Below are 27833 nucleotides of genomic sequence, written 5' to 3' on the forward strand. Positions count from 1 at the left end.
TTATGGTAGTTGGTTGCTAACAGTTTTAGAAACACTTTAATTTAAAAATGTGATATTAGTTTTAAAAACATATTTTCCCAATAAACTCAGGGTCTCGTGAGGACCACTCTTTGAGAAAAGCAGTTCTGGAACAATAGAGTCCTTAAGACTTTGAGCCATTCCCAAACCTCCCTATCAAGTTCTGGGATTTTTATTTCATTATTTTATTTCCATCATGAAAATAGTGAATATGAACAGAAGAGGAACTTATCAGTTCAATCTATGACTTGCGCACAAAATACTAATTTGTGGCCACAAGATATTCACATAGGATAAAGCAACACGCGTAAATAAAGTCCACATACATTTACTGTATGTATTTTGTCTTCTGTAAAAAAAAACAAAAAAAAGAGAGAAGAGGATCAGCATCCTTACATGTTATCATATTTATTAAAGAAAAAACACCCAAAGCATCATCTCTCTTCATCCATTGTTCTGACATAAAAAATGAATGACTCGTTTGTGTAGTGTTCTGATTTTCAACCATTTCTAAGTAGTAAAAGTAGAAAACTGTAATTTCATGTATTGATTATGAGCGTCATAACATATCTACAAAAAAAGCAAAAATAATAATCACATTTCAGCAGGAGTTCGACAGGAGAATGAATGACACTACAAACAATGATTGCATCTAATTTTCAATACAGGATGATTCATACGAAACCAACCTTTGGTGAAAAGATATATTAAAAAACAACATTGCATTACTTTTGTTGAACTTAAGCATGAAGCAAATTAATTTTTGTTATTACAGGTCAGAGTGGAACTGATGTTTAAGGCAGAAACTGACTGAACCAATCAGGCGCCTCTGTGACTCGGTTCAATGTTATGCTGTACTTTGTAATAGTATAAAAATATGCAAAACAAAGTTAGAAACAGGATCACTCTGAATCACAGACTGATTAGAACTACAAATAAAAGGCGCAGTGACAGGTCAGCTGTTACTAAGTTGGCAGGCTAAGCATTAGTCAAAGCTAGAATCCAGACCTGAGTATAAGTTAGCCTTTCAGAGAGTTGGCATATGAATAAATGATGTCAATTTATTTGCTTTTGGAATAAGACACCTGTCCTCTGACACATGTTTGATGCTGGCCTGGCAGTTTATTTGAAGCGTTCTGCTGAATAACTGATGCTGCATCCCAACCTTTACATGCCTTCTTGGTCTGTTAGCTCCCACTTGATACAACATACATTCAAACAGCGAGTGAACAAACGCTGAGTAAAGCACTTTTGAGTCGCTAATGGTGGAGATTTGGAGAACCAGTCTTGATTTGGTGAATATATATAAAATAAAAATAAAAACAAACATAAAGACAGTAGCGGCTCACAGTTCTGAGGTTTTCTGAAGGCTTCGGTTGGTTTTAACACAGTAAGAGGGAAATCACATGATGACTGTTTCTATGTAGGTAAAGGAGGAAGTACGTTTCTGGTGGAGGAAGGACGGATGCACAACAGGGGTGCTCGAGGGGGAGGATGAGGCTGAAGAGGAGGAAGTGGGGGAGCGGCTGGCCCACCGAGACGGCAGACGCCGATTGGCTGGACAGGCCGGTCTGGAAAAGTTCTTCTGAACAGAGGAAGAAGAATTCTTCTCATTTTCCTGTCGAGAAACAATGGCATTAACATTTAGGACAATGACACCATTCTGTCTACAATCAGTTAAACACAAACAGGTACTTTACATTTTGTCACGTGTCCCATCTGTTGTCATCTTCATCCTAGGAAGAATAATAGGCATAATTCAACGCTAACCCCAAAACAGCACCTTCCTCTGGGAGCTCACACTACTAACATATCAGATTAATTATTTAAATCAACAACCTTGGAATTAACTGGAGTTATAAGACCACACATCTGGTAAACTACTGGTAAACTATTACAGAGCTTTTAATAAGCAATACAATTGTATTGTTTCAATGGATACATTCATTGTATAAGACAGTAAAGAAGAATTATCCTTATTTTGATACTAAAGTGACTGATAATGTTCTACCTTTACATGTAATTTAAAGCTGCAAGTGACATTCATTTTTCATCAGATAAAGACAGTCTAGACCACATAGATCATCAAAAGGTCAACATTGCCACTCAAAAGTTTGATCTCCAATGTAAACATTTAGATATTATTGGCATTCTCTGAAAGGTTTTGCACATGAGGGATGCAGAATGCCTCAGACCTTCAATTTGGGCCTGATTTGGATTTTTCCTTGTAAGCCTCAAAATTAACATTGACAATTGTTTTGCCACAACTTGTGAAAACTCCAGAAATGTGTTGGGAAATCACTTTAGCAGAGTTTTCGGGAGCAAACACAAGAAGTCACTGTAAGAGTCTAGTAAAAAAAAAAAAACACTTCCATCTACCGGAGTCCATATCCCACAATGCAACGTACAAAACTTTTCCAATAATGTCAACAGACGGAGTGTTTACAGTGGAGATCATGACAAACTTTTATGCAGCATTTTCCACCTTTTACGTCTTTTTCTACAACAAATGATCTTCGATTTATTGATCTATGAGGCCTAAATCTTTATCTGCTCCCTGATTATTTTTAAGAACATTCGAACATTAAATGGTTAAACAAAAGACAAGAGAAGAGTAGAAAAGTGCTGGTAATGTGGTGGGAATGAAACACCAGTGAACTGGCCTATTGTCAATACTGTAATTGATTATCATATTGTCAATACTGTACTTGATTATCAGCTAATGGAAAATACTCATACTCAATACATCTCTTAGGTACATGAAGGAACAGGCTGGTAAATATCAAACCAGGTGTTAATGACAGACATCCCATACTGCTACATCCCATAATAACTTCTTTTGTCACTGCCCTTACACAAGGGGATGGCCTAGATGCTTAGATTATCACTGAGGCTTTGGCCTGTTTCTGTCTCTTCGGCACATACCAGAAATAAACAACATTCCCACCAGCGCTGTCCTTAGTCAAGGGCAATTGCTTTGTGTATCAGAATAGAACCAAATATGCAAGTTCACTGTTGTCTAATGACTTGCCCAGCTTTCAATAAAGCACTTAGATTAAATGATTTTCACGTCAAACAGTTTAAAAGCTTTCATGATGCAAACACCTTAACTTTCAAATTAAAACCACACAGACGCAGGACGTTCATATGAATATATACGTTTAAATATGTGTCCGTGTCACTCACCTGCACTATAAGCTGTATCTCTTTTACTCCCAGGCCACTGCCACCACTGAGCTGTGCATGTGTGATGTGTGCCTCTGAGACACGTGAGGTCTGTGTGTGTCTCAGTGTTGGAGCTGAAGACAACGGGTCCATGTTCAGCCTGTTCATCTCTGTTACACTTTCCTCCAGTCTGAGGCTGACGTTAGGGCTTGAAGTCATCTCGTTAACTTGATTCTGGGTTTTTTGAGCGCGAGCAGCACTTTCGTAATTCTTTAAAATCTTTTCAACTGCTCCATAGTTAGACCTGGATCCCTCTGGCCGTGGATATGCAGCAAGCGTGAGCGGCTTCCAGGGATGGTCGTTCATCATTCGAGGCCCAGGTCTGGAAGAGTCAGGCTGGTGGTGCACAGGAATGTTCACATGCTTTGCTTGTGAAACTGCTCTTTGTTTGTTCTCTGCAGACACTTGCTGTAGTGACACTGTGGATCTGGCTAGCTGAGGCTTTTCTCTGTGGGAATTCTCTTTTGTGGAGATGGAATTATCCACAGGTAGACCTGGCTTGGGGATTATTGATAAGACAGAGTCAGAAAAAAGACTCTCTGGGGCTGCGCTCAGTTGGTTTTTCTTCGGACTAATTTCTGTTTGAACTAGGTGCTTGATCTCGCACTGCTGTGTAAGAATTTGAGAAGATTCACAGAAGTCCGTCTGTGGCTGTTCATAAAACATGGCAGATGGGGCTTCTTGTTTTCTTTTGATCTCTTGAACCTCAATAGCACAACTCGTTTCTCTTGGCTGGACTTCAGGACTCTGTACAGTAGAATCTAACAGGGAAAGAAGTAGCGCCACCTCGGGATTGACGTTAGTGATGGCATCAGTGCAATGCGTCTGAAATTTCATCTCCTTTGGATGTAAATGTTCCTGTGAAGCTGAATGAACTGATTGGCATAGAACAGAAAAAGTATCTGTGGGAGTAACATGGTCCTGTTCTCCTAACCCCCGGCCCATCTCAGCCTGAAACAAAGTCCTGTTGAACTCTGCTGTTTTTCGTTCCAGCGTCAGGTTTCTCCTGGAGCCCTGGAGGTCAGAGATGACAGGAGCTGTTTCTAGTGAGGACAAGAGTAGGTCTACAGGCAACTCTCTGACAAATGAAGGCATTTGTAGCTCGGGGCTTTTTGAAGCTGAATGCAGATCTTTTCCAGCACTCCTAATATTGACCTCTGAGAAGCTTTTCTGAACAGTCCCATAGGACGCTAGCTTGCTGCCCGTGAGCTTACTTGCATCACAGGACCAGCGGTTGTGGCAGCAGCCTGTGCTACAGTTGGAGTTTGCAGGAACAGAGCATGAGGCTAGCTCACCATCAATTAAAACTTTCCCTTCATTTTCTTGGAGCATAGCTTCAAACTTCTTGACAATTGATGGGCTGTTACACTTTTTGTCCACTAGAACACAAGGGTTGTGGCATTTCCTCGTTGTCGACACTGGAGTATCTGGGATGTAAAGTTCAGTTTCCAATTGAAGAGGAGCGCTCAGATTCCAGGAGGAAGAGCGGGGAGGAAGAGGCGGGGCTGCAGTATCCATTTCAGGTGGTACTCCAGGGCTCATCTGCATGCTTCTGTAGCTACTTGGATCAGCAGAGTCTGTTACCCAGGACTCTCCTGCTCCGCTCTTTGACTGCAACGTGTTATTTAGAGACAAAGTGATCCAGTTTTCCTTCTCCAAAGCACGAAAGTCATTGTAGATCTGGTTGAGATCGCACTGAGCTGCAGCCACATCCTCACTGGTTTTATCATGTCCAAAGCCAATTTCATTTGTCTCTAGTAAATACAAGGACTCAGGTCTAACCCTGAAAGGAGGGAAAGGTAAACACACTGTAATATCATAAAACTAATATACAAACATTTTGGGCTGGTTTTTGAACTGCATGACAACAAAGTGTGTTTGTAACTCTTAGCTTGTACAGATTGATTTACCTCTTGTCTCCACTCTTCTTTCGAATCTCATCCTGGTAGCTGCAAAGCTCCTCACTTACACGTGCTATCTCCCTCAGGGCCTGGGACACAAAAAATGCCAGACGGAGAGGGATTTGTAAATAGATTTAAAAATCACACAAGCTTTAAAATGATGATGATGAGGAAGAGAAGAAATCCAAACAAAATCACTGCTGATTAAAGAGAATGAAAAACGCCACTCACAGCATTGAGAGCAGTGGTGTGTTTCTTCTTATCACTGTTGTAACTCAACCCGGCACAAACAGAACTTTCTTGAGAATTAAGTTGGATATTTTCTACACTTTTTCTAGGAGCAAGTTTCTGTGGTAAACTACATCCAAACGTTTCCTGCTGAAAAGCATCGAGCTCTGATGTATCCACCACGTCCTTACAGACAGCGAACGAGTCTTTTTGCCGAGGGAGCTGTGCTTGGAATTGTTCACGCTGGGCTAATCCAGCACCAAACGTAATGTCACAGACATCGTCAGCCTGGACGCAGGTGGAGAGGTGGTTACCTCTGTCACTACACCCACCATCAGCGCTGATCTGACGTAAAGGTAGGTGTGTGTTTGCTTCTGATAGACTGCTGCAGCTGAGTGGCTCAGACTGGGACAGGTCACTGATCAAACTGGAGCCTGTACTGGTGGAGCGTATGCTGAGCCTGTGATCAACGTCTTCCTCCTCCTGCCTCTCGCTGTCCAATCTGTGTTTTCCATGCTTCTTTTTCACTTCACAGTACAGCTAAACATGGGAAAGATGGGATCGACTTCAGAAAGGTTGAACACACATACACAGAGAAATAAATCCAGCTTTTCCTCAGGAGTGATACATTTAGCCTATCCTATTCCTACTCATTTTGGATCGACTCTTCATTTGTCCCGTTTACAAACTAATGTCATAGAAAGTTGTTAATATTTTAGGATTATTAACTTTTAAATTATTCATTCATATAAAATTGGATGAACTCTGGCTAAAAGCTATAGAAACCTCTATACCAGTGGTTCTCAAACTTTTTTGGCTTACGTACTAGGGATGTGTATTGCCTGGCATCTGGTGATCCTATTCGTATCCTGATACATACCGGTATTAAAGTATAAGTCGATTATTGCGATTTTTTTTTTAATGTATGACTTAAGAAACAACTAATCTGTAATGTTGTACACCTTCATGAGAACATTATGTATGAAACATATTTTATTGGCATATTTTACACTCAAAACATTGCCATGTGCCAACAACTTAAAATAAAGTAACATGCAATCTGTCTGTGGCTTTTAAACCAACTTTGACTTAACTTAACTGAGATATATGCCTAGAACAACAAATAAATGCAGAAAGTTAGTACTTTCTTTTAAATAAATAAATAAAGGTAAAAATAAATAAATAATAAAAATTAAAAAATCGATATGGATGCATGTTGAATCGATCCGAGAATCGCGCGACGTATTATAACAATATATTGCCGAATCGATTTTTTTTCAACACCCCTATAGTAAATACCCCCTTTCACTTATTTCTGAATCCAAGTATCCCATTTGTCCGACTACTATATTTTGCTAACACACATTTTAAAGAATCTAAATTTGGTAAATAAGTGGAACAAAAGAGTATTTAGTACCTCCTGAATAGACATATTCCTATAGTTTTTATCATTTCCAGTCATCTCCCGCCTGGTGTGAGACCATGACTGACCCTTGTATTTTCAGTTTATGTTCTAATCAAGATCATTTTTATCATCATTATTATGATTATCATTTTAAACTAGAAATAGACATTATAAAACCAAAGAGTTTCAATGCTTTTCTTTGCTAATTTTTCACTTTCTCTGTCTTTCAAGTATCCCCTGTTGTGGCATCGCGTACCCCCATTTGAGAAGCACTGCTCTATACAGTTACAACTTCATGTTAACTGAACTACTTTCCCAACAATCCCCAACTGAATGACTGCAAGATGTTTTCCTCGACCATTTTCTCATCTTATACGATCCATTTAAAGGCCATAGGTTTACTGCACCTAATACACATGTGCAGCTTTCCCCAAAAAAAACAATCATTCTAGATGTACGAGTTGTTAACGTTTTAGTGCCTAATTGCTGCTTGGTTAGGTGTTCCTTCACCCACATCTGGATTACTCATTTTATGTTAAATGCACCACACTTTTACAAAAACAATACATTCAACTTGGAGCAGCAACTGATTTTGCATAAGGTTAATAAATTATTTAATCAATGAATGACTAGATCGTTTATTTGTGATAGAAGTTAGATCTGTAGAGTAGATCTGTTCATCACAAATGTAACGTGTTGTTCAATAGGAGACTACTTCTACTGGTTTCTGTTTAAAAGGGTTGTATAATGCATAGCAGTTTTTCAGTAAAATCCAATAGGTCAGAGATGATCCCAATTTACAGGCTCTGATTCTGGGTAGAAACTAAGCTCTTGCATTTCTCCTTTGGCTCTATCCTTTCCTTCTACTCTGCAGTTAAACTCAACAGGAATGTTGTTTGACAGTTTTGATGTTGCACAGAATGTGTGGGAGGGAATCGTTTCAATCTGTTAGCTGTTCAATGAATTCAGTGTTATGTATTTGTCAGGAAGTTGCTAATAGTTCCCCTGTCTGGTGTTTTTCTCTCTGAAATGGTCACATGCTCCTTCTCTCCATTTACAGTCTCTCTTACTCCTGCTTTCATTCTGCTCCTAACTGTGACACACCAAACCTTAAAATCTGCAAAAACGATCAAAATACAGAACTAAGATGATTTTTCCATCAAATGTAAATCATGTGTTGAAAATGAACATGTGCTATAAGCAATACATTTAATATTGATAATGCATCCACAAAATAAATTATGTTATCATTTGCCTCTCAGTTATGAGGAATGTCTAATTAAAGCTCTGTGTGCCTATTACCTTCCAAGACAAAACTGCCTGAGAAGAATGGAAAAAAATAAAATGGAAAAGCATGACTCATATTCATTGGCACAGACATATAACTACTCACCTCTTCTATTTTGCATTGCATATCTCTAAGCTGGCCCTCCCACTCTCTTCTCTCCACATCAAACCTCTCCAGAAGTTCAGCCTTCTCCCGTAACCAGTCCCTCTCATTGAGCTCCAGGCGACAGCGCAGGTCCATGGCTGCAGACTGAGTTTCTACCAGGATTCTCCTCTGTTCTTCTCTCTCCCTGCGCAGCGATGAGGCCTCCTGGCGCTGTTCTCGAGGACTTTGGGATGCTATGGATCCAGGGCCTGTTGCTGCTTGGACGCCTCTGCTCACCTGGCTGGTAGTGTCTCTAGCCTCCAACTACGAGAACCAAACAAGGAGTGCAGAGCATGCATTAAAACAGACAATGTCAGTCAGAACGTGGAGGAAAAAGTAATTGTCAAATATAGAACACAGAAAAAGAAAGAGTATCTAGATATGCATGGCAGGATGTCAGATGTGGAATTAGGAGAAGTAAAGGAGTGGCAGGAAGATAGCAAGAAAATAATGCACCTTTGGGGATAAGTGTGAGTGGGTTCATCAGAGGGAGGAGAAAGAACGGACAAAAGATGGAAGCACTGAAGATATCCTGTATGAACAGTCTGGCTTTATAAGTTCAGGGTTCAGGTTTCTTTTCAATGGTACCTCATTAACACAGGATACAGAGCAGGATATGCTAGATTCAGGCACAGCATGTCAGCAGATGTAGAGTCAAATGATACTCTAGTGATCTACTTTTCAATCACAGATCTGTAGAAAAATTAAACTTTCACCACAAAAACCTCACAAATACTGCTGCATATTTCAGCTTTGATCCCGAAACATTCTAAAGACTTAAAGAGATTGCCTTTTTCCTGTTACAATTATTAAACATTTTAATATAGAAGGAATTGAGCTGTGCTTTACTCGTGTTTAACAACTTTTAACACTTGACTACATGTAAAAATGCCAGACACAAATTACAGCAATAATGGTACTTGGAAATTCCCAATTTTCCAATGTTGCCTTGCACATCTAGGAGTTCCAAGAATAGAGACATGTTTTTCTCACACATCTGCACATTCTGCGGCAAATGTGCAATTTGTATCTGCCAGTAAAGACCAAAAATGTTGGGGTTAGTTCTGGAAACAAATCATGACCCCGCCTATGTGTGCGTAATCTAGTATTTGTTGCTGTCCTGCAAGCTAACCCATTTGCTGCATGTAAATAAACATTCTGATGTAAACAAAAACTTAAAATGCTTTATCAAGACGCTTCGAGACAAAATAAAAATCCAACTAACATTTCATATTGATAGAAAACTGAAAACTAAAGTGTATTCTATGGATAATGAAGAAACTAAGCATTTGCAACAACTTTCTTACAAAGCATCAAGTTACGCTTGTTGACATACTGACACAAAATACAAATACAGACCCCGAGTACAATTTAATCCTCTAACTGCTCTTGACCACCGTCTGTGTGTATATATAAAGGGTATATAAAGGTAACTGTGTCACCAGGGTGACCCACTATAAATAGTGGACACACAGCCTTGCACAATGTCACATTCCGAAGGAGCTGGGGAGCCGAGTTAAAGGGAAAAGGGGGAGGTGGCTGCTATGGCCGAGTGAGATGTCTCCTAGCTGCCAGCAACATTCATAAATCAATGCCTGGAAATATATACGACCAAAGACTCCTGAGTTCTGGCATGGACTTAAGATGCTGTCTTGGTGTTGACCATTAAAATACCTGCCAAACAAACCTGCAACCTATAAACAGTCTACGGACATGCATTACTTTCTGTTGGTAAGTGTGTTATACAAATTGCTAGAACAGCCCTCTTCATTAGTTGCCTCCGAATCCAACATACAACAAACAGAACCAGCTTAATATGTTTTTCAACTTTGAAATCTACTCCAATTGACAAGAAGCAATAATTGAATTGAAAAGAGCCGCTTTGTGGTTAGTCCTGGTTAGCATTGCTGACCCCCACTGCACAGATTGTTAGTTTTAGTCCTGCTAGTGGGCCCACAACATGTTTACCACTGTTAGTGGCCGAGTGATTTTTTCGGGACAATTTTGTGACACACGACAATGCTGGGACATTACACAAAATACGGTGTAAAATTTCAGCCTAGAATTACATATTTAATTAACTTACTTGACATTTATTTGGTTTTGTGCTCTTAGTGGTCAGTAAAACAGCTCGCACGCAGCTTAGCTATTGACTGAAAGGCCTTTAAACATTAATTCCCTGGTGCACTGGCTACTGTTACAATATTCTACTATTTATGCATTAATGCATGATTTAAGCCATTCTTAATATGATCAGCAGTGACATTAATCTGCCTGCACATCTCAAAAAAATTTCCAAACTGGTTTTTACACTGTTCATGAAAAAATGGCTTTCAAATTGAAAATGTTCAGATTTACTTTTGAAATGAAAGGAAGGTATTCTTAGTTTACTCGGCTGACAGCCATCCATCTTCAACAGCTGTCTATCCTGTTCAGGGTTGCCGAGCACAGAACCTTTCCCTGCTGAGTTAGGCTTGAAGGCAGCGTTCCCTGAATAAAAAACTCCAGTTCATCTCAGGATCACCCAATGGAGGAAAACGTGCAAATAAACACATTACCTTCTTTTCGAAGAGAACTGCCAACTATTTATACAACCAAATTTTCTATCCTGAATTTGCATACATTTTTTATCCTGAATTTGCATAAATGTTTTACCATCTAGTCGAAATGCAAGTCTAAGATACCTTGAAGGCGTTATCTTGCTGGTTACATGAGATAATTTCAACGTCTAATTTTTTTAAGAATTCAAATTTTTTAATAAGCATTATTTTTTTAACTAGAATGTAATAATCATGAAACCTTGGGAAGTTTGGCAGCAGTGTCTTAACATATAGGCTAAAATTACATTAGTAAACATTATTTGTGTTAAATAGTGACAAATATGTTGCCCTACAATGGACTGGCACCCTGTCCAGGGTGTACCCCCACTTAACGCCCAATAAGAGCTAGCACTTTTGCACTGGGGATTGCATATGTTGTTTACTTATCCAAAGAGTTCTGACCTGCATGCGGGACAGAAAATGGATGGATGGATAGTGACAAGTAGGTTTAACATTGTGCTTGGTGTAAGTCTAACTGTGAACGGATATGGCATCGAGACAAGGTAATTTTCGCAATAGAGCAAACTCTGCGCAGCATGGCTTCACTCCAAACTACATTTCCCCTGATCAGTCTGTACAATCTGTGCAGAAAACTGTAAATCTGCCTTTGTGCGTTTGTGTCCTGCACTTTGTGAGTATTCACACAGATAAACTTTGAACATGCTGCAAGCACCAAAAAAACCACAGATGACCCAAATATTAATGTCAAAAAAGAACCATCAGATGTTTGTGTGATGGTCTGACATCCTGCATGTTATCAATTTCCTGTTTGTTTTAAGAACAGAGCAGAACAGTAAATAATTAAAGACTCCTATTGTGTGAAGAGAATCTATAATCCCAACGATGCTGTGTGTGTATGTGTGCGCGCGCGCATGTATGTGTGTGTTTTTGTAGGTTTCTGAGCCTGCCAAAACCATGCTGCTGTTTTAAATTTTTCTCGCCTTACATATGTCAGTTGTGGTTTTGCCCAGTGCAGATTGTTATGGCCCCACTTTGTTGATTTTCCACCACCACCCAATGGAGATTGTGAACTTTGTCTCTGGAACAAATGGAGAACTGTGTGCGAGAACTTGGTTTTACCTTTGTGATCTGATTCACACGAGGCTCAATGGGAAGGATAAAGAGACACTGATATCACAGAGAACCTAAGGGACCAAGCCTTGCACAGCATGAATATAAATCCATAACAGAACATTTTCCTCTTCATCTACAAAGACTGAGCCAATTCTAACTGATTCAGACTTGAACTGTGAAAGCTCCAAAATAAATCTGATATGAGCAGAAAAGAAATGCTAAATCCCTAAATTCACACTGCTTTGAAGAATGACTGTGTGTGATTGTTCTTGGTGATCACATTGCCTGACACAGCATGGCGCTGGTATGCAAACTTTTTTTGGTACATATTTTCTTACAATTTTACCCACTCGTGGGTAGCTTTTTTAGAAACAAGCCAATATTATGTTTGTCTTTAGGTAGACAGTAAAAGTCAAGCTGGGTTTCCAGGGTCAAGCTGAGAACAGGGTTTGTTTCATTAGAACAAATATTTTGTCTGAGCTGAGGCTTGACCTGGATAGATGCCCTGGACTACACTAAAAATATCACACATGCACAGACAGGAAGGATAAACATAATATACAAGAAACGCAAAAACACAAACATTTGCCAACCTTTGAATAGAAGATCACTGGCTGGGCCTAAGGCTTTTCTGTTTTGCACACCTTGGGACTGACTCAAACCGATGCATGACAAATGCACATATAGACAGACATACGATCCCTCACCTACCTGTGCAATCCTGCATTTGAGCTCAGCTTTCTCCAGCTCCCAGGCACATCTGTCTCTTGTATTCTGCAGCTGGAGCTCACTCCTCTTCTCCTCCTCTCTCTTCACCTCAGCCTGCACCTCCTCCAAAACTATTTTCAAGTCAAGCAGAATCCTCCTGTTTTCCCCTCCCTGCACAGAAACATTTAGAGCAGCGTTAAACTCCTTGATGTTTTCTTTTTCATCAATGCGCCAAAAGAAGTTGGTGTTTCAAATTCTAACATGGAAGTCAACGGTTTAGCCTCAACCTGTACAAAACGGTGTGAACTTTGTTCATTAAAACTTCTATTTGTGTTTTTTGTCAACTAATTTTTTTCAAGTGACTAACAAGATTATGAGTAAAATGTGAACAAAAACCTGTTTTGGAAGGTATTCAATACATTTTTTATTTTGTGTGGAAGGCGGGACAAGCCGGTAAGTGATCCAATAGGAAGCTGATTGTGTCAAATCTGTCTGTGTATTAACAAGCATTAATACCATCAAATATCTGGTTGATAAATCGGAATCGAACATTTACAAAATGCAAAAACATGTGCTTTATATTTTAGTCAACTATATCTATAATAGATTTAGTCAACTAAAATCTTAAAAAGAAACTGAACTCCTGGATTTTTAACGATGTGCCACTGATTATGGGTGGGGCTCCTGGAGGGGTTAAGACACGCCCAGTCTAAACTGTAAAATCTCCAAAAAAAACCATCTATGCTTTGCTCACTACCAACTCAATACTCACTACACCTCTCTGTTTCCAATTCTCTCAATCCAACCTACTAGTCACAGATTGCAGAGTCGACAGGTGCTGGTTTTTATAGGAGGGGCAGAGCCAACAGTGACGTAAGAAGCCACCAAAACGTCACAAACCACCATTCTCGACCAATAGCCAAAATTCCTTTCTAAAGCCGGTTTCGGCCAATAAAGAGCTGTCGCTCTTACATTTTTACAACAAAATATGCCAAATTTAAATACTTCAACTAAAATGTCAAGAGTTGAACAAGACGCAAACAACACTACTTCATATACAAATATATTTGTTTTCAGCAGGGGGGAAAAAGTGTTTTTGCTGTTTAGTAACTCTTTTATGCCATTTAGTTAACTCAAAATAGACTATAACTGTCTGAAATAGTCGTGATGACTACATTTTGACTAAAACTAAGTTGCAATTAGTCAAAAAAAAAAAAAAAAAAGACTGACAAACACTAAATAAAAATTTGCTGTTAAAATTAACAGTAGCACTTTGCCAATGAAACAAACAATGTGTATTATTAATAATATAGTTCCCATTTACTTGTATGTCTGCCACTTCTCTCAGCAGAGACTCCTTTTCCCGCAGCCAGTCCTCTTTGTCCTGCACGTGTCGCTTTTTTAAATCCTCAAACTTCTTCTTCAGCCTCGTGTGTTGCGTTTGTTGCTCAGGACCCGCTCCCATGTGTCCCCGCAGGACCTCCAGACTAGGGACCCCCGCGCCACCTTCTCCACCTCCAGCGGCGTGTGAAGGACTGAACTGGGGCTCGTATGTGTGGCTGAAGACGGTGGGTGGAGAGGAGATCCTCCTGAGAGGACTGCGGCTCTTGCCCCTGCCTCTGTCCGCCCTCTCCATCCTGTGGCACGGCACAAACTCCCATCCCTGGGACTGGACGTATCCTCCACCGGCACCGCCCCCACCGTTCACCAGCGCGCTCCACATTACTGTCAGTGTCACTAAAGTCAAAACACCTACTCTAAATCTAAAAGAAACCAATGCAAACTGTTAAAATACTCCATTCCCTGGCAGCCTGGTTGACGTTTGGCATGGGGGAAAGTTACCCAAATCCGACCAAATCTCCTGTCGGCCCCACAGCAGCGCTTGGATCCTGAATCCAGACGTTTCCTTTGACCTCCCTCATGTTTACCATTGTGGTTCCAGAGTCCCCATCGGTTCCTGCCCTGCTGTCCTCGTCCTCCTCTTGGTTTTTCAAAGGTCCCCTCGTTGTTTTTGTCCTCTCCTTCTGCTCCACAGGACAATCCACCGCGGGCAAAGTCAGAGAGCCAGTAAATCAGAGGTTCCTAAAATATCGTGCACTTCACTCGGGTGTATTTTTACCTCCTGTAACCATGAGTTTTACTTCCCTGAAGCCGGAGAACCGAACGGAGCCGCAAAGGAAACAAACACAGGTTCACGTAATCACCTCCTCGCGCCACACCTTTCCCCGTTACCATGACAACAAATTAGTGGCGTCAAGTCAACTTTTTTTTAAAAGTATATTTCTAAATCAGTAATTTTACTTGTACTATCTGTTTCAAGTAATTTGTTACATTTCCACACACAACCATTACTGAGTAAATCATTATTTTATGTTTTAAAATGTCTAACGAACATTGTGAAACAAGAAAAAAAATTATTTACCTGACAACAATCAAATGCGTCACATCATAGCCGACCAATCAGATTAAACGTAATGCACGGCGCCAAAACAGCATTAAATGGAGTTTATTTTCACATTTTTAGAGTTAATAAATGTTGCTTTAATTAGACTCAGACCCTGAAATGTTTTTTTTTATTTTGGAATTGAATTAATTGGTGTTATTTTATGCAAAAAAAAAAAAAAATTGTTCATTTTGACAAACTTTTTCTTTTATGCTTAATAAATTAAGTTCCAATTGTGCAACATTTCATCTCTTCTTTTTAAATTTATACTGAGATGTTTTTTGGACTAGAGTATTCTATGTACGAATAAATTTCAATGAAGTAACAGTACTTCTACTTGAGTAGAATATACCAGTACTCTTTACATCTTTCTTTAGACCATTATACACATACCTATAATGTCACATTTTTGTAGTTTCACAATGTTCACTGATCATTTAAAAATAAAAATAAAAACTCAGTTACGGTTGGGTGTAGAAATTTAATTAATTTCTTAACTTCTTTTAAAACATATTAAGTACAAGTAAAATTACACATTTAGAAATATACTCAAAAAAAGTACAAATACCAATAACATTACAGTAATGTGAGTACATGTAATCACTTTCACCTCTGCTAAAATGTCTTTTTAATAAACATTTGAATCAAAGAAATCACTGCAAGGCGCCTCACCACCCACAGCCAAACTTACCAATGTCACTCTTTCATTCTTCCTCTGAATTCTCAGCATGACTGAGTATAACAGTCACAAGGAAACTGATTTCAGTCATTACAGCTATAAAGAGGCAGCCAACTACTGGTGCTCCACAAAGACCTCTTTGTAATAATGTGAGCTGAATGTAATGCTTTTACTGCCTCACTTTCAGATAAAGAAAAAAAATAACTGTGGGGCCATGTGACTATTTATGTGATTTTCAGTTTTTCATTATTATGTTTTTGCAGAGACAAAAAAAAATTGGGTTTTCCCTGACTGAAATAACCCCATTCAAACTGTGGGAAAAAAACATTAAGCTGATGGTAGTTGACTGATTTCCCATTGTTTTGTGACCAATATTTGGCTTTATAAACTTATTATTACTGTTGCCACTACTTCCTGAAAATGGGTGCAAATTCCTGTGTGACAAATAGCCACAAATACTGCAGAAAAACAGGCTCCGTTAGGGGGAAATTAAGTTTAAACTCTTTTAATTGCTGCTGTGTAATCTTTCATAGTTGCAGCCCCAGATATTATACACTGTAACTGATGAGTGGCTTTGTTTCCTTGAAAAACCAAACATAGAAAATTGCATTTATTTTGGAAAGAACTATGTTATCATTATTGTTATAATTGTATTTATTATTTCACTTCCGTTTCACACAAAAAAGGCCTGAGTTGAACTCTCAGGCTTCATGGAACCACTCTGAAGTTTGCAAGTTCTCCATGCACTTGGATGGATTTTCTCCTGGTACTCTGTCTTTCCCCCACAAACCAAAAGATGTATTTTTGGTTTACTACATTTGCTGAAATTGGGATTTTTATTATTATTATTATTATTATTATTGTATTTGGCATTTGAAAATTGCCAAATACATTGTTATCGTAAGAGTTCTCATCATTTGTCTTCCGCAAATCCTTTGTCCTGGAACTCCGCCTGAGCTATTAATGCAACACTAATGACACATGTCATCTCATAGAGGCAATGTCCAGGATTTGCAGTCAACCGTTTTTGGAGCCAAAGTGTCAAGGTCAGCGTCAAGGTCGCGTCAAGTGTCAAAAACCAACTTTTTCCATATCTCTGCGACTATTTATCGTACAAATTCGATGCTTACATTTACGAAAAGCTCATCTCAAGTGGAGTATTTTCTTTTGTTGAACCGAAGCTGTACGACCTACCAGTAAAAAGATTGGTAGGGGTCAAAGTTCATGACGTCAAAAGAAAAACAACAAAAATATTTTCTTCCCTATAACTTGGCCACAAATCGAGATGCAGTGCTCAGACTGGTACCATTGAACAACATTTCCTTTCAATGTGTGACCTTGACCTTCACTCAAGGTCAGTCTTCTGTTTTTTATTACTTTCAATTCAAATAGTAAAAAGAACAACTTGTCAACAAATCCCGATACAGGTTGTCATTTTTGCCAATTTTTTCAATCGTGAAATACATATTCGCCTTACAAATACAGGTCTTGCCTAGTTATTGTTATTATTATTGTTATTGTTATTATTGTTATATTGTTATTATTATTATATTGTTATTATTATTATATTTTTATTATTATTATATTGCAGTTTTTGTTGTTAATTGATTAGAAGGCATGTAGATAGTGTCTACAACACATACACAATCTATATTATTAAAAGTATTGTGATCTTGCTATTAAAGGAGGAGCCAACTATGCATTAAGCACTAAGGGTACAAAATAAGAGCTCATTAAAGTGAATGCGCACATTGAAACAATCTACTCATTACTTTTGGCAACATGTACGTAACCCCTGTCATCAACCTCACCGCACATCACAAACTGTTATTGTGATCCAAGATGATGCAATACATGTCCTCAAAAACCTGCCTGGAAAAAAGCTGATATGATACCCAGACTGGAATGCCGTGGCTTAGTTTGGAGGGAAAAAAAGAAAAGAAAAGAAAGAGTGACAGCCTACAGCTGCAAAGACAGAAAGCTGAACAGGAATAATAGCCCCATTTTCTAAGGTCTCTAGACATCTCCCTCCACAGCTGGCCCTAATACGTAGCAAAAAAAAATAACCCAGTGATTGAATAAAAATGACAATAAGTAAACACCTTCCACCTTTCTCACAGTGATTATGTCTATTTAATGAACCCATCTACCATTTGCACAGTTTAGGATTTTGAAACTCAGCTAAGGACATTTTTACAAAGAATATGAAATGCCAAGGTCTCATTTTCCATGGGCCATCTGGAGGATTTGTTACATATTATGCAGAGGAACAAGAATGTCTCAGAAAAGTCACCAAAAAACTTGTGGATGAACTGTTTTCTCACATGCCAAAGCATTATCCCTGTTGTGAGTGTGCGAATGTGTTGGATGCGAGTAAAAAGACTGTTTAAACTGATTACCGGTAGTAAAAGTTGTATATATGATGGAGACTATACTGCTAATCACTGACTTTGCACTTATTCTGGAGCTTTTCCCAGCATACTTAGCGGGGGTACACGCAAGAAAGGATGCCAGACGAACACTGGGCTAACACAAAGAGACGGACAACCACAGATGCACACAAGCACTGCAGGGAAAATGGAATGTGGTGAAAACCCGACACAATCTCAGGACAAACGGCTACAAAACAAAGCAAGATAAGACCAGGTAACGCCCAATGATCCTGCAGTTGCAGCAATGTTATCCATCATACCCCTAAGCCACGGATATCTGATCAGCACAAAGAAAAGGCAATAACTTCTACTAAATAAACAGAATGAAAGTATACACCTAGAAGTCAATAAAATAAAAAATAAACTGTAAATAATTGCTAAATTATTAGAATGGCCCGTTAATTAAAATGTGGACTTACCTAGCCGACCTCTGCTGCTCCAAAGCGTTTGACCTCCAGTAAGCGTTGAAAGCAGCAGATCAGATGAGTTCCTTGAGTTAAACCTTGTAAATGATAATGCCTTGCATCTCGAGAAACCTTACGTAATATGTTCAGCATAACAGAATGAAGAAAAAAAAGGACAAAAAAAAAGAATGAATTTGTTATAAAGAAACAATAATATCGTACATGAATTTGTGGCGAATGTATGCTTTACAGAACAAAAAAGAGGGTGAAAAGAAATACCAATTTAAAAATGGTGGCATAGGACAATGAGGAAAACAGAACAAGAATGAGAATCAGCAAAATAATGGGCTGAAACATCTTGATTGGAGGACACGAAAGACAGAGGAAAAAGACAAGAGGAAGATTAACAGGAGTCCCTGTGAGACAGAATAACTGTGTTTGTTGTCTCTTCTTACAGACAACGGCTCCTCCGCCTGTTTGTCCTCCTGCTTGGGGACATCCAGACGATCTATGAAGCTCTGCAGCTCTTTCCTGAAGGCTTTCATCTGCGCGTTGATGCGATAGAGCAGCTCATGCTCTCTGATCCTGTGGAGCAGAAGCACACATGAAGCTAACGTCTTAGGACAGGGATAGGCAACTCTATCACAGCGGGGGCCACAAAAATGTGTTTGTATCTGATCTGAGGGCCACGTTATCAACATTCATGTCAGCATTAGGAATAATGATAGCATGAGGGAAAAAGGGGTTTTGTCTTTTTTGGTTGTGTCCTAGGGCAAGACAGCTACATTGCCTAGTATGAATGTAGTATATGAGTGAGTGTCGGTGGTGGTCGGAGGGGCCGATGGCACACTATGGCAGCCTCGCCTCCATCAGTCTGCCCCAGGGCAGCTGTGGCTACAACAGTAGCTTACCACCAGTGTGGAGTGAAAGAATAATCCCTTGATTCTGTAAAGCGACATTGAGTGTCCAAAAAGCACTATATAAAAGTGATGTATTATTATTATTATTATTATTATTATGAGTTTTTGTAATTTTTTGTGTTCTTGTTGTAATTTTGTGTATTTTTCTGTCATTTTCTGCATTTTAGCTGTCAATTTGTGCGTTTTTGCGGTCGCTTTCTGAATTTTTGTTGTTGTTTCCTGTATTTTCCAATCATTTTGTGTAATTTTGTTCACAGTTTGTGTGTCTTTGGAGCTATTCTGTAATTTGTTGATGTTTTTGTAGTCATTTTGTTTTGTTTAAGTGGTTGCTGTGTCTGTCTTTGTTGTCCTTTTCTGTTTTATGAGTCATTTTGTGTTTTTGTCCACTTTGTGCATTTTGCTGTTGATTCGTGTGTTTTCAGAGTTATTTTGTGTATTATATTGGGCTTTATATTCCTTCCAACTTCTTGAATTACATGTTTTGTGGATTTGCTTTGGGAGCTGCAAAAAATTAGACTGAGGGCCACATGTTGCACCCGGGGTCGCCATTTTGCCCATGTCTATCTTAGACACTGAGATAAAAGCCAACACTAAAGTGATCACACATTCCTGTTCCAGATTTAATGCCTTCATTACCTGCCACCTTCCTCATCGTCATCCAACCTTGCAAATAACTCCCCGTTGGTGACATACACCCGGGCCTCTGCGATGATAGTGCTGGTGTCAGCGATAAGCCTGTCGATGGTCCGGCCCAGCCTTTCCGCCTCTATGCGGATGTCTATCATGTGTTGCCGGTCCTTCAGGCTTCTGGATAAAAAACGGCTGTCTACTGGTGAGTAAAGGGTGCGCGTCGGGGTGAGGCAGCGGATGTTCCTTACTTCATCAGGGTCACTCTCTCCTCCAACTGGACCCTCACGCTTGCGATGCGGAGGGAGAAGGCGAGGTGAGGAAGCAGAGGCTGAGGGCATGTCATCATCCCGCCCTGCATCACTCTCAGCATCACTGTCTCTGGGGCTGCCTCTGATGCCCAGATGAGAAGCCAAGTCGTAGCGCTGCATGTTGGAGAGCAACACGCGGTTCTCATACTGGAGCTGCATTACTTTGCCGCTCAGTTCATTGATCTGTAGACGTGCTGCTTTCAGCTCCTCCTGTATGGCCTCCAGCTTCGCAGGGTCAGATCCTCCTTAGGTCGCAGGAAAACACAAGAGGTGGAAAATAATTTACAAATAAGATTTTAACACCTCCTTATTTCATTTTTTTCAGAATCTAACATGCTGACTCTCTCTACCCTCCATTGTTGTTTTTCTACTTCTGGTAGACTAGATACAGCAGACTAGTTGATACCCAATCTGATCAGCAAAGGGAGTGTGTGTGGACCATAAACCGTACTGTGTAAGGCAAACTTTGTATCCCTATATATATATGGAAAGTCTTATTTATTTTATTGTGTATTCTTACATGTTTGAGATAACATGTTAAAAAAATAAATATGGCACTTTTTCCATAACTGAAGTTGAATTATTTTTTTATTTTTCCAAGATTATGTTGTATTTGGAATACTTCCAGGAAATTAAAGTATTATTTAATATCAGAAAACGAAATTAAAGTGTTGGACAATGTTGGTATATATAAAATATTGGCAAAAAGCTAATATTCAACATTCGTAATATATATAAGCCAAAGTATTTAAAAAAAAAAAAAAAAAGAAGCTAAGAACTCACTGACAATCTTCATTTTGACTACAACATGTTTCCTGGAAGTATAAGACTAGTATCATTTTACAGAAAATGGCTTATGGCATTACCTTTTCTATTCCTCAACTTTAATTTGGGTTTTACATCACTTGGTAAAAAGAGAGTAGAATTAAGCAAATTTCGCCCATGCAAAGCTCATGTATGAAGAAGTTAAGGATGGGATATTTTTGTCTGGGTTAGTTGTTATTCAGCCAAAGTCAAGAGCCTTAAGTCAAGTTGAGTATTTTTTTTTCTTCTTAGAAATAGTTGAATTTTAATCAAGTCATGACACACCATTCTATCACATCTGTTTGAATCTAATACGTTCTCTGCTTAGCAAACGTCTTAAATCACAATGATCTCTTCATGATGGACTAAAAATAATTAAAGCACAAACAAACCTCCATGTCTTGATCCCGGTTCATGGGAGCCAGCTTTGTATTTCAGTTTATTGAGCTCACTTGTGACCTAAAATAAAACAGTGTTATTCCTTTTCATGTATAGTATTAAACTTTAATATATATAAACTATAACACTTACACAGTACTGTCAGTGTATAAAAGGAAAGATGTTATATTTTACCACAGAAGTTTGCATCATGCTTGTGTAGCAGGATAATCAATCTGAATCCGATTATATCTGCAGTTATGGATTTTTATCAAAAAATCTTTTTTTTACATTCCTTTTCTGATCAAACTGCCTGCATCAGCACCGCCACCTACCTTTTTATTTTCTTCTTCTACGTCAGCTAGATTCCTGCGGAGAAGTTCTGCCTCATCCTCCACCAGCTGAAGCTGCTGCCTGAGCTCAGACAGAGCCTCTCCCTGCTCTCTGCTCACATGGCCTCCACTAGAACCATCCGCGCCTGCTGCTGTCAGACTACACAAAAACAGAAGGAAATGAATCAAATATGAACAAGTTTCTAAAATCTCACGCTTGATTGTTTTATCCCTCAACAAAAAAAACACGTATTTGGTACCTGTCCTCCCTCATGTCATCCATCTCAGCCTTCAGTCCCCTGTTCTCCACTTCCAGCTCCACAATCTTCCTCCCAAGGATGTTAGCCTCCTCCTCCACGAGGCGTAGTCGGAGCTTCAGCTCAGATTCACGGGTGGTAGGAGGACCGCCAGCCTCACCTTTAGGCAATGGACTGTCTACGTCACCGTAGAAGGATCGGTATTTCTGCAGCTCGTGGTCAAGTCGATCCTTCTCTTTATCTATTTTTGCCATCTTCTTCCTCATCAAGATGGCTTCCTCTTTGATAAAGGCCAGTTGGCACTTTAAATCTTCATTTTGTTCCTAAGAAGATGAATAATAAGATTGAGCCTTGATTTTATTGTATCCTTTAGTGTGAAATTAGAAGGCTCAGCTTTTTTTTGTATTGGTAAATACTGCAATAGTACAGTGTTGGTGTTTTTCCATCTTATGGTGCTTCACTGATTGGTATATTATATTTTTATGAATATAAAAGGGATTCGTCAATAATCATATTACCTAAAGTCATACCATAATGTTTTAATAATAGCCTCCATGAATTGCTGACTCACCTCGATTGGCGTCTGTGGAGTCCTTCGTTCTGCCTTTTGGATGTCCTTGCTTCCTTTTCTCTTCAGTGAGAGCTGCAGGAAAACAATGATAACATCGTCATCAGCTACCCTTCAGTTAGTGAAATCTTCCAGAGCTCAGTCCCTTAGCCAAAAAACTGTTTATCGGTAATCAAAATCAGATTAAGCTGCTTTTTGTCTAGACTAGACCACAGCAGACGTTACACTCCTTTGAGATGAGTCCCTCCAGCTTTACGTTTGGTTTAAAAGGCTATTAAATTATGTTTGGTTTGGTCTTTATATCAATATTTATTATGCTGTCCAAGCATAGTGCAGATTGGTTGTGATAGGTGTATAATATCACACTTTTCTCTGTATTGTGTGACTGACTGCATTACATAAACATCTGTTAGGCCTATACAGTATCTGTATCTTATGCTGCATCTTGGCAATGCAACTCTTAAAGGGCCCATGTTACGCATAGCATCATAAAGTGCTGTTTGGGCTTCATAAACATGCACAAAGTGTTTTTTCATTGATTCCCTCAATCGTTAGTTAGAGGGTGATTTGTTCCTTTCTTACTGCAGGATGAGCCCAAACACCTCACTCCAATTTGATGACGCGTTCCCACTTTGATGACAAATTTGACGCGGCACTGAGTTGGAGAAGCCACGCCTCCAGGAAGCTATCTGGTTGACATGTAAACAGACACGCCCACAAAGGTGAGCATTTCAGCGTCCTTCGCCCAGTGCTATGTACAGTATGTATTTTCTACAGTCTATGTATGTACCGGCGAACGCCCCGCCCCCACGCTCTGTCTCGTGTTTATAAATATAGACACGCCCGCTCATGAATATGCATAAGTGGGCCGCAAATCAGCTTTTTTGTGTAGAGTTGCTCGGAAAATAACTTTTCAGAGGCTAAAACTCTGGATATCAGGCGAGTTTGGCAACAAAAACCTCAAATACCATGTTTTTGGGGTTGTTAGAACAAATGGAGATGGGTGAAAAAAGCATTACATGGGTTCTAATTTCATAAATCCACACATTAATAGTATCAAATGTTTGTTTCCTTGCTACAAACTATATAAACCAAACCATATTTGTGTCCAAACAAACTATCAAGCTCAATTAATAAACACTCATCTGCTGTATATAGCTAAATCAAATCATATGTTTTTTGGAGGTAAGCTGCATCTACAGCTATGATGGCCTGGAACTCCACAACTCTTTAACTGGATAAGCAAAAAGATGAATCGGTTGATTAGCTTTCGTTAGTTGGGTTGCTTTTATCTGGTTTAGTTAAAAGTTAGAATTGGATAAAGTCCTTATTAGTGAATGGCAGAAATGAAATTCTCCTTTATTTTAGTATAGTATTGCACTGCTGCTCTGTCTGCTCATTTAGAATGAAAACTGTGTACAGTCTAGACAACAACCTGGATCATGTGTCTAGAAGCAGGAAGTGGGACACGTAAAAAAATGTCACCTCTTTGGCTTTCTCCAGCTCATTTTGCAGGGCCTGTTTGGTGACCTCCACCTCTATCAGTTGCTGCCTCAGCTTCTCATTCTCGTCCTCCGTCCTCGTCCTCTTCTCCTCCACATTTTCCAGCTCATGGTGCAAACGCACAGAAACGTCTTTTGCCACCTTGGAAAGAAACCATTTTGATTTGAGTTTAAGGTATTACTGATCAATTAATAGTTCAATAATCATAATAATCATTCCTCTCAAGACTCACCTTCAGGTCCTGCTCCAGACTTCTCAGCAGCTCTCCATCTACTTGGCCGCTGTCTGTGAACCTGAGCCTCTTTCTCTCAGCCTTCTTCAGTCGGTACTGCAGTATCCGGCAGTTTTTATTAGCCCTCTCCAGCTCTCTACGCATGTCCTGCAGCTGGCAGGCGTCTTCCTCATAGAAGGTGTCTCTCATTTCATCCATCTCCACCCGCATCTCCTCGATTTCATTCTAGCAAACGTGTAAGAATTGGTTTAGCACATATTTTTCCATCTTAATCGGAAAGCAACAGATCCAACAACCGAGCACTGGAATTGACACAATATAACATGTTAAATGTTAAAATCCTTCTGTTGTTTATTTTAAGTCACCTTTCTTCATCTCCAACCATCTTAATTCTTGTTAAACTGGGACTTTTTTCCCATTGTCTATGGCAGCTGCACCTATAATACCCTGTGTCTTTCATATATGCACTATAACTCCTTCAAACTATCCTAATCCGATCCCTTTGAAAGTGTCTGTATACAGCTTAACCTTAGGTTTTCCTCATAGGTACTCTTTTCTAAGCTATATGCCAAAGTTGGTTTCAAAGGATTGACTTTGGAATTCAAAGTCACATTACACAACACCATCTCACAGGGAAACGTGACCCTGATACGAAAATAATAGTTTCACTTCTTGTGCGTGACACCACAACTTTTGCATTCATTTTGTGCTGAGGACATGACTTTCCTCTGTTGTTATGTTTATTTTTTTTCTTGAGTGTATGTTTGTATACAGAAAAACAATAGGTGAAGTCAGAATGAAGAGGAAAAATGATCCGTTTCTTGAAATATGTTTCATCTTATCGGGGGAAAAAAATCAATAAAGTTTTTGTTAATAATGCTTGTCTGCGTGCGTCTACCCTAAAAAATATAAAGATATATATATATATATCACTTTACTTGAAGTTTTTTACATAAAGGCTGACATTACATTGTCATTATTATAACATGACACCTATTATATGGTGTCATGAAGGCTGTCATTAAGTGTTGTTCATTACCCTGACCTTAACCTTAACCCCTAACCCTATATTTAATATGACACATAAAATATATCTTTTTAAATGCAAGATGGATTCTTGTAAAATATAATTTACAAATGTTTTTACAAACGATCAGTTAAAAGTTGTTTGTTAGTCGCTATAGTAAAATAGGAAGATGATCATTTTCTATGGAATGTAATGAAAATGGAACACTTGCATAAATTAGGAGAAATAAAGTGTTGCATGTTGAAACTTAAACATTTCTTACCTTTTTAAGTTACTGCTAGCCTTCCTTATTGTCTAAACCTCGAATTACAAGTTATTTTCTAACTGGTAACCCTTCAGACTATATGCAGTACCTATGAAGTAGCTCACATACATACAATCTACATATGTCACTCCAATTGTTTATTTACCTTTAGATCTTCATTTTCATCCTCCAGCTTTTCCATTTCGTCCTGCAGTCTGAGGTCTGGCTGTGGAGCCGGGTGTGGACTGTCATGTTCAGGGGATAGCTCGGGTTCTGAGGCTGGGGGAGATGCTGATTTCTGCATCTTGGTGCCTTTCTTACCCAAGCTCTTATTCAGGTGAAACTGAATGAGCTCTGACTGCAAACATCCTTCCTTCCAGAATCCTGGTCCACATCCCACCGTGCCTTTGGAGCTTTTCTTCCCACTGCTTGTTGCAGCAGCAGAGTCTCCAGCTTTGGGGGTTTTGTTTCTCAGCTTTGGAGATTTGGACGCACACGGCTGGTCTGAGACCACCACACGGCTCGGATCTGCTCTGGAAGGAGAAGCATCGAGGCGGAGAGAGTCCTCTCCAGGGGGAGCCGCAGGCCTGCTGAGAGTCGGGCTTTCAGCACCAGCGGCCTGGACAGCAGCCGAGCCCCTGACGGTCACCGGCCGCTCCCTGCCGGCGGAAACCGGGGATTGTCCGCGGCTGCTCCTCCCTCCTCCTCCTCCTCCTCCTCCTCCTGGTGCCTGTTTGGCCGGCTTAGACCCGCTACCGCAGCCCTTTGAATAGGTTTTACATCCAGCGTCTTTCTGACCGGCTGGAGATGACGATCGCGGCTGTTGCTGCTGCTTCCGGGTGCCATTGTCTGCGTGCCGCGGTGAGTCGGCAGATGATGGGTTCATCATGGTGTGTTAGAGAGAAACACCCATCACACTCATCACCCTGATGCTGGAAGACACACCCGACAGTTCAAATCCAATTAAAACGTAGAAAGAACAACCTTTCACCTACAACCAAATCATATCTGTGAGGCAAAAAAAAAAAAAAAAAAAAATGACCACACAGTCATTAGCATCTCATGATCTGGCAAATATTAGCCTTAAAATGAGGCTGAGAAAAAAAAAAAAAGAAAAAAAAAAAAAACTCCATTTGCATCAAGCTTTGTGCCCAACAGAGGACAATAATCATCCAACCCAAAGGTCCAACCGATAGAAAGCTGAACCATTAACTAATCACCAAGACATCAAATACAACCCTTAGCCACCATAAAAGCAATAGTGTAAGAAAAGCTTCCTATCAGCTGCTGCCATGCACAATGATTGATCGCTATAACAAAAGACGAAGCACTGTCGAATCATGAAATGAAGAAAAGCATGTGCAAAGTCGTGTTTTGCTCTATTTAAGTCCTCTACAACACTATATATACTCCCACCGTGCAGGCCAAAGCCTAGAACGTGGACCACAGTCAGATGTTTGCCCTTCCGTGTCGTTATAGTTAGTTTCATTCTTCATATTAATGAAACCAAAACACGAGAAAGAAAAGAATAATCACGCACATAAATGTTATTCTTACGGTTTTCAGTCTTCGTCTCCGTCGGATGCTGAAGGGTGGTGGTTATGGTGAGGATGAGGAGATGCTGAGTCTCCACCACCTGTTTCATTATTCATGACATTACATCATTGCCTGGTATGGAGACTGCAGCGCTCACACAGGCTCCTCTCATTGGACGAGGACAAGAAACACTGTTCAGGAGCCTCTGGGCAGAGTTTTATTACAGTTTGAATAAAGACAGTTCTTGGGCTATATATGTTTTCCTTTTATAGGCTGGTAATGCATTTTGCACAGCACATATTCAGTTTAAGGGGAAATAAAGAAACAATGCTAAATATTAACAACCAAATACAATTTTATGTGCAATAAAGAACCACTAGTACCACCTAGTGAGCCAACTTTTGGATTACACTCTTCTATATAGCAGCACAAGAGAAGGGTATCCAAAGGCGTTCCTATAAATAAACCATGGCCATAGAGTGGGTGGGGGTTCCAATGATGCTCTATCCAAGTCATTATCGTTATTGTGTCCTTGGGCAAGGCAC

At 39.6% G+C, this 27833-nt stretch overlaps 1 protein-coding gene across 9 annotated transcripts; it reads right to left on the reverse strand.

Annotated features, from left to right (window-relative positions):
• Positions 1-406: 406 nt before the first annotated feature.
• Positions 407-27405, reverse strand: LOC114477917 (protein SOGA3-like). Of its 9 annotated transcripts, none has more exons than XM_028470621.1 (13): positions 27310-27405; positions 25919-26684; positions 24482-24706; positions 24232-24390; positions 22750-22821; positions 22182-22501; positions 21925-22081; positions 21604-21670; positions 20106-20652; positions 19005-19134; positions 18565-18681; positions 12591-12762; positions 8343-8473 (listed from the first exon to the last, which is right to left on the reverse strand). In XM_028470621.1, exons 2-11 carry the CDS (start codon positions 26639-26641, stop codon positions 18565-18567), a joined length of 2517 nt encoding a protein of 838 aa, XP_028326422.1. In that variant the 5' UTR covers positions 26642-26684; positions 27310-27405; the 3' UTR covers positions 8343-8473; positions 12591-12762. The 9 variants fall into 9 exon arrangements, with proteins under 9 accessions (XP_028326418.1, XP_028326419.1, XP_028326421.1 ...); XM_028470622.1 differs by having other exon boundaries at positions 27293-27398; XM_028470623.1 differs by lacking the exon at positions 12591-12762 and having other exon boundaries at positions 8351-8473.
• Between the last annotated feature and the right edge of the window lie 428 nt (positions 27406-27833).

The sequence above is a fragment of the Gouania willdenowi genome, chromosome 16 (genome assembly GCF_900634775.1).
Source record: "Gouania willdenowi chromosome 16, fGouWil2.1, whole genome shotgun sequence".
In the NCBI taxonomy this organism is placed as follows: domain Eukaryota; kingdom Metazoa; phylum Chordata; class Actinopteri; order Blenniiformes; family Gobiesocidae; genus Gouania; species Gouania willdenowi.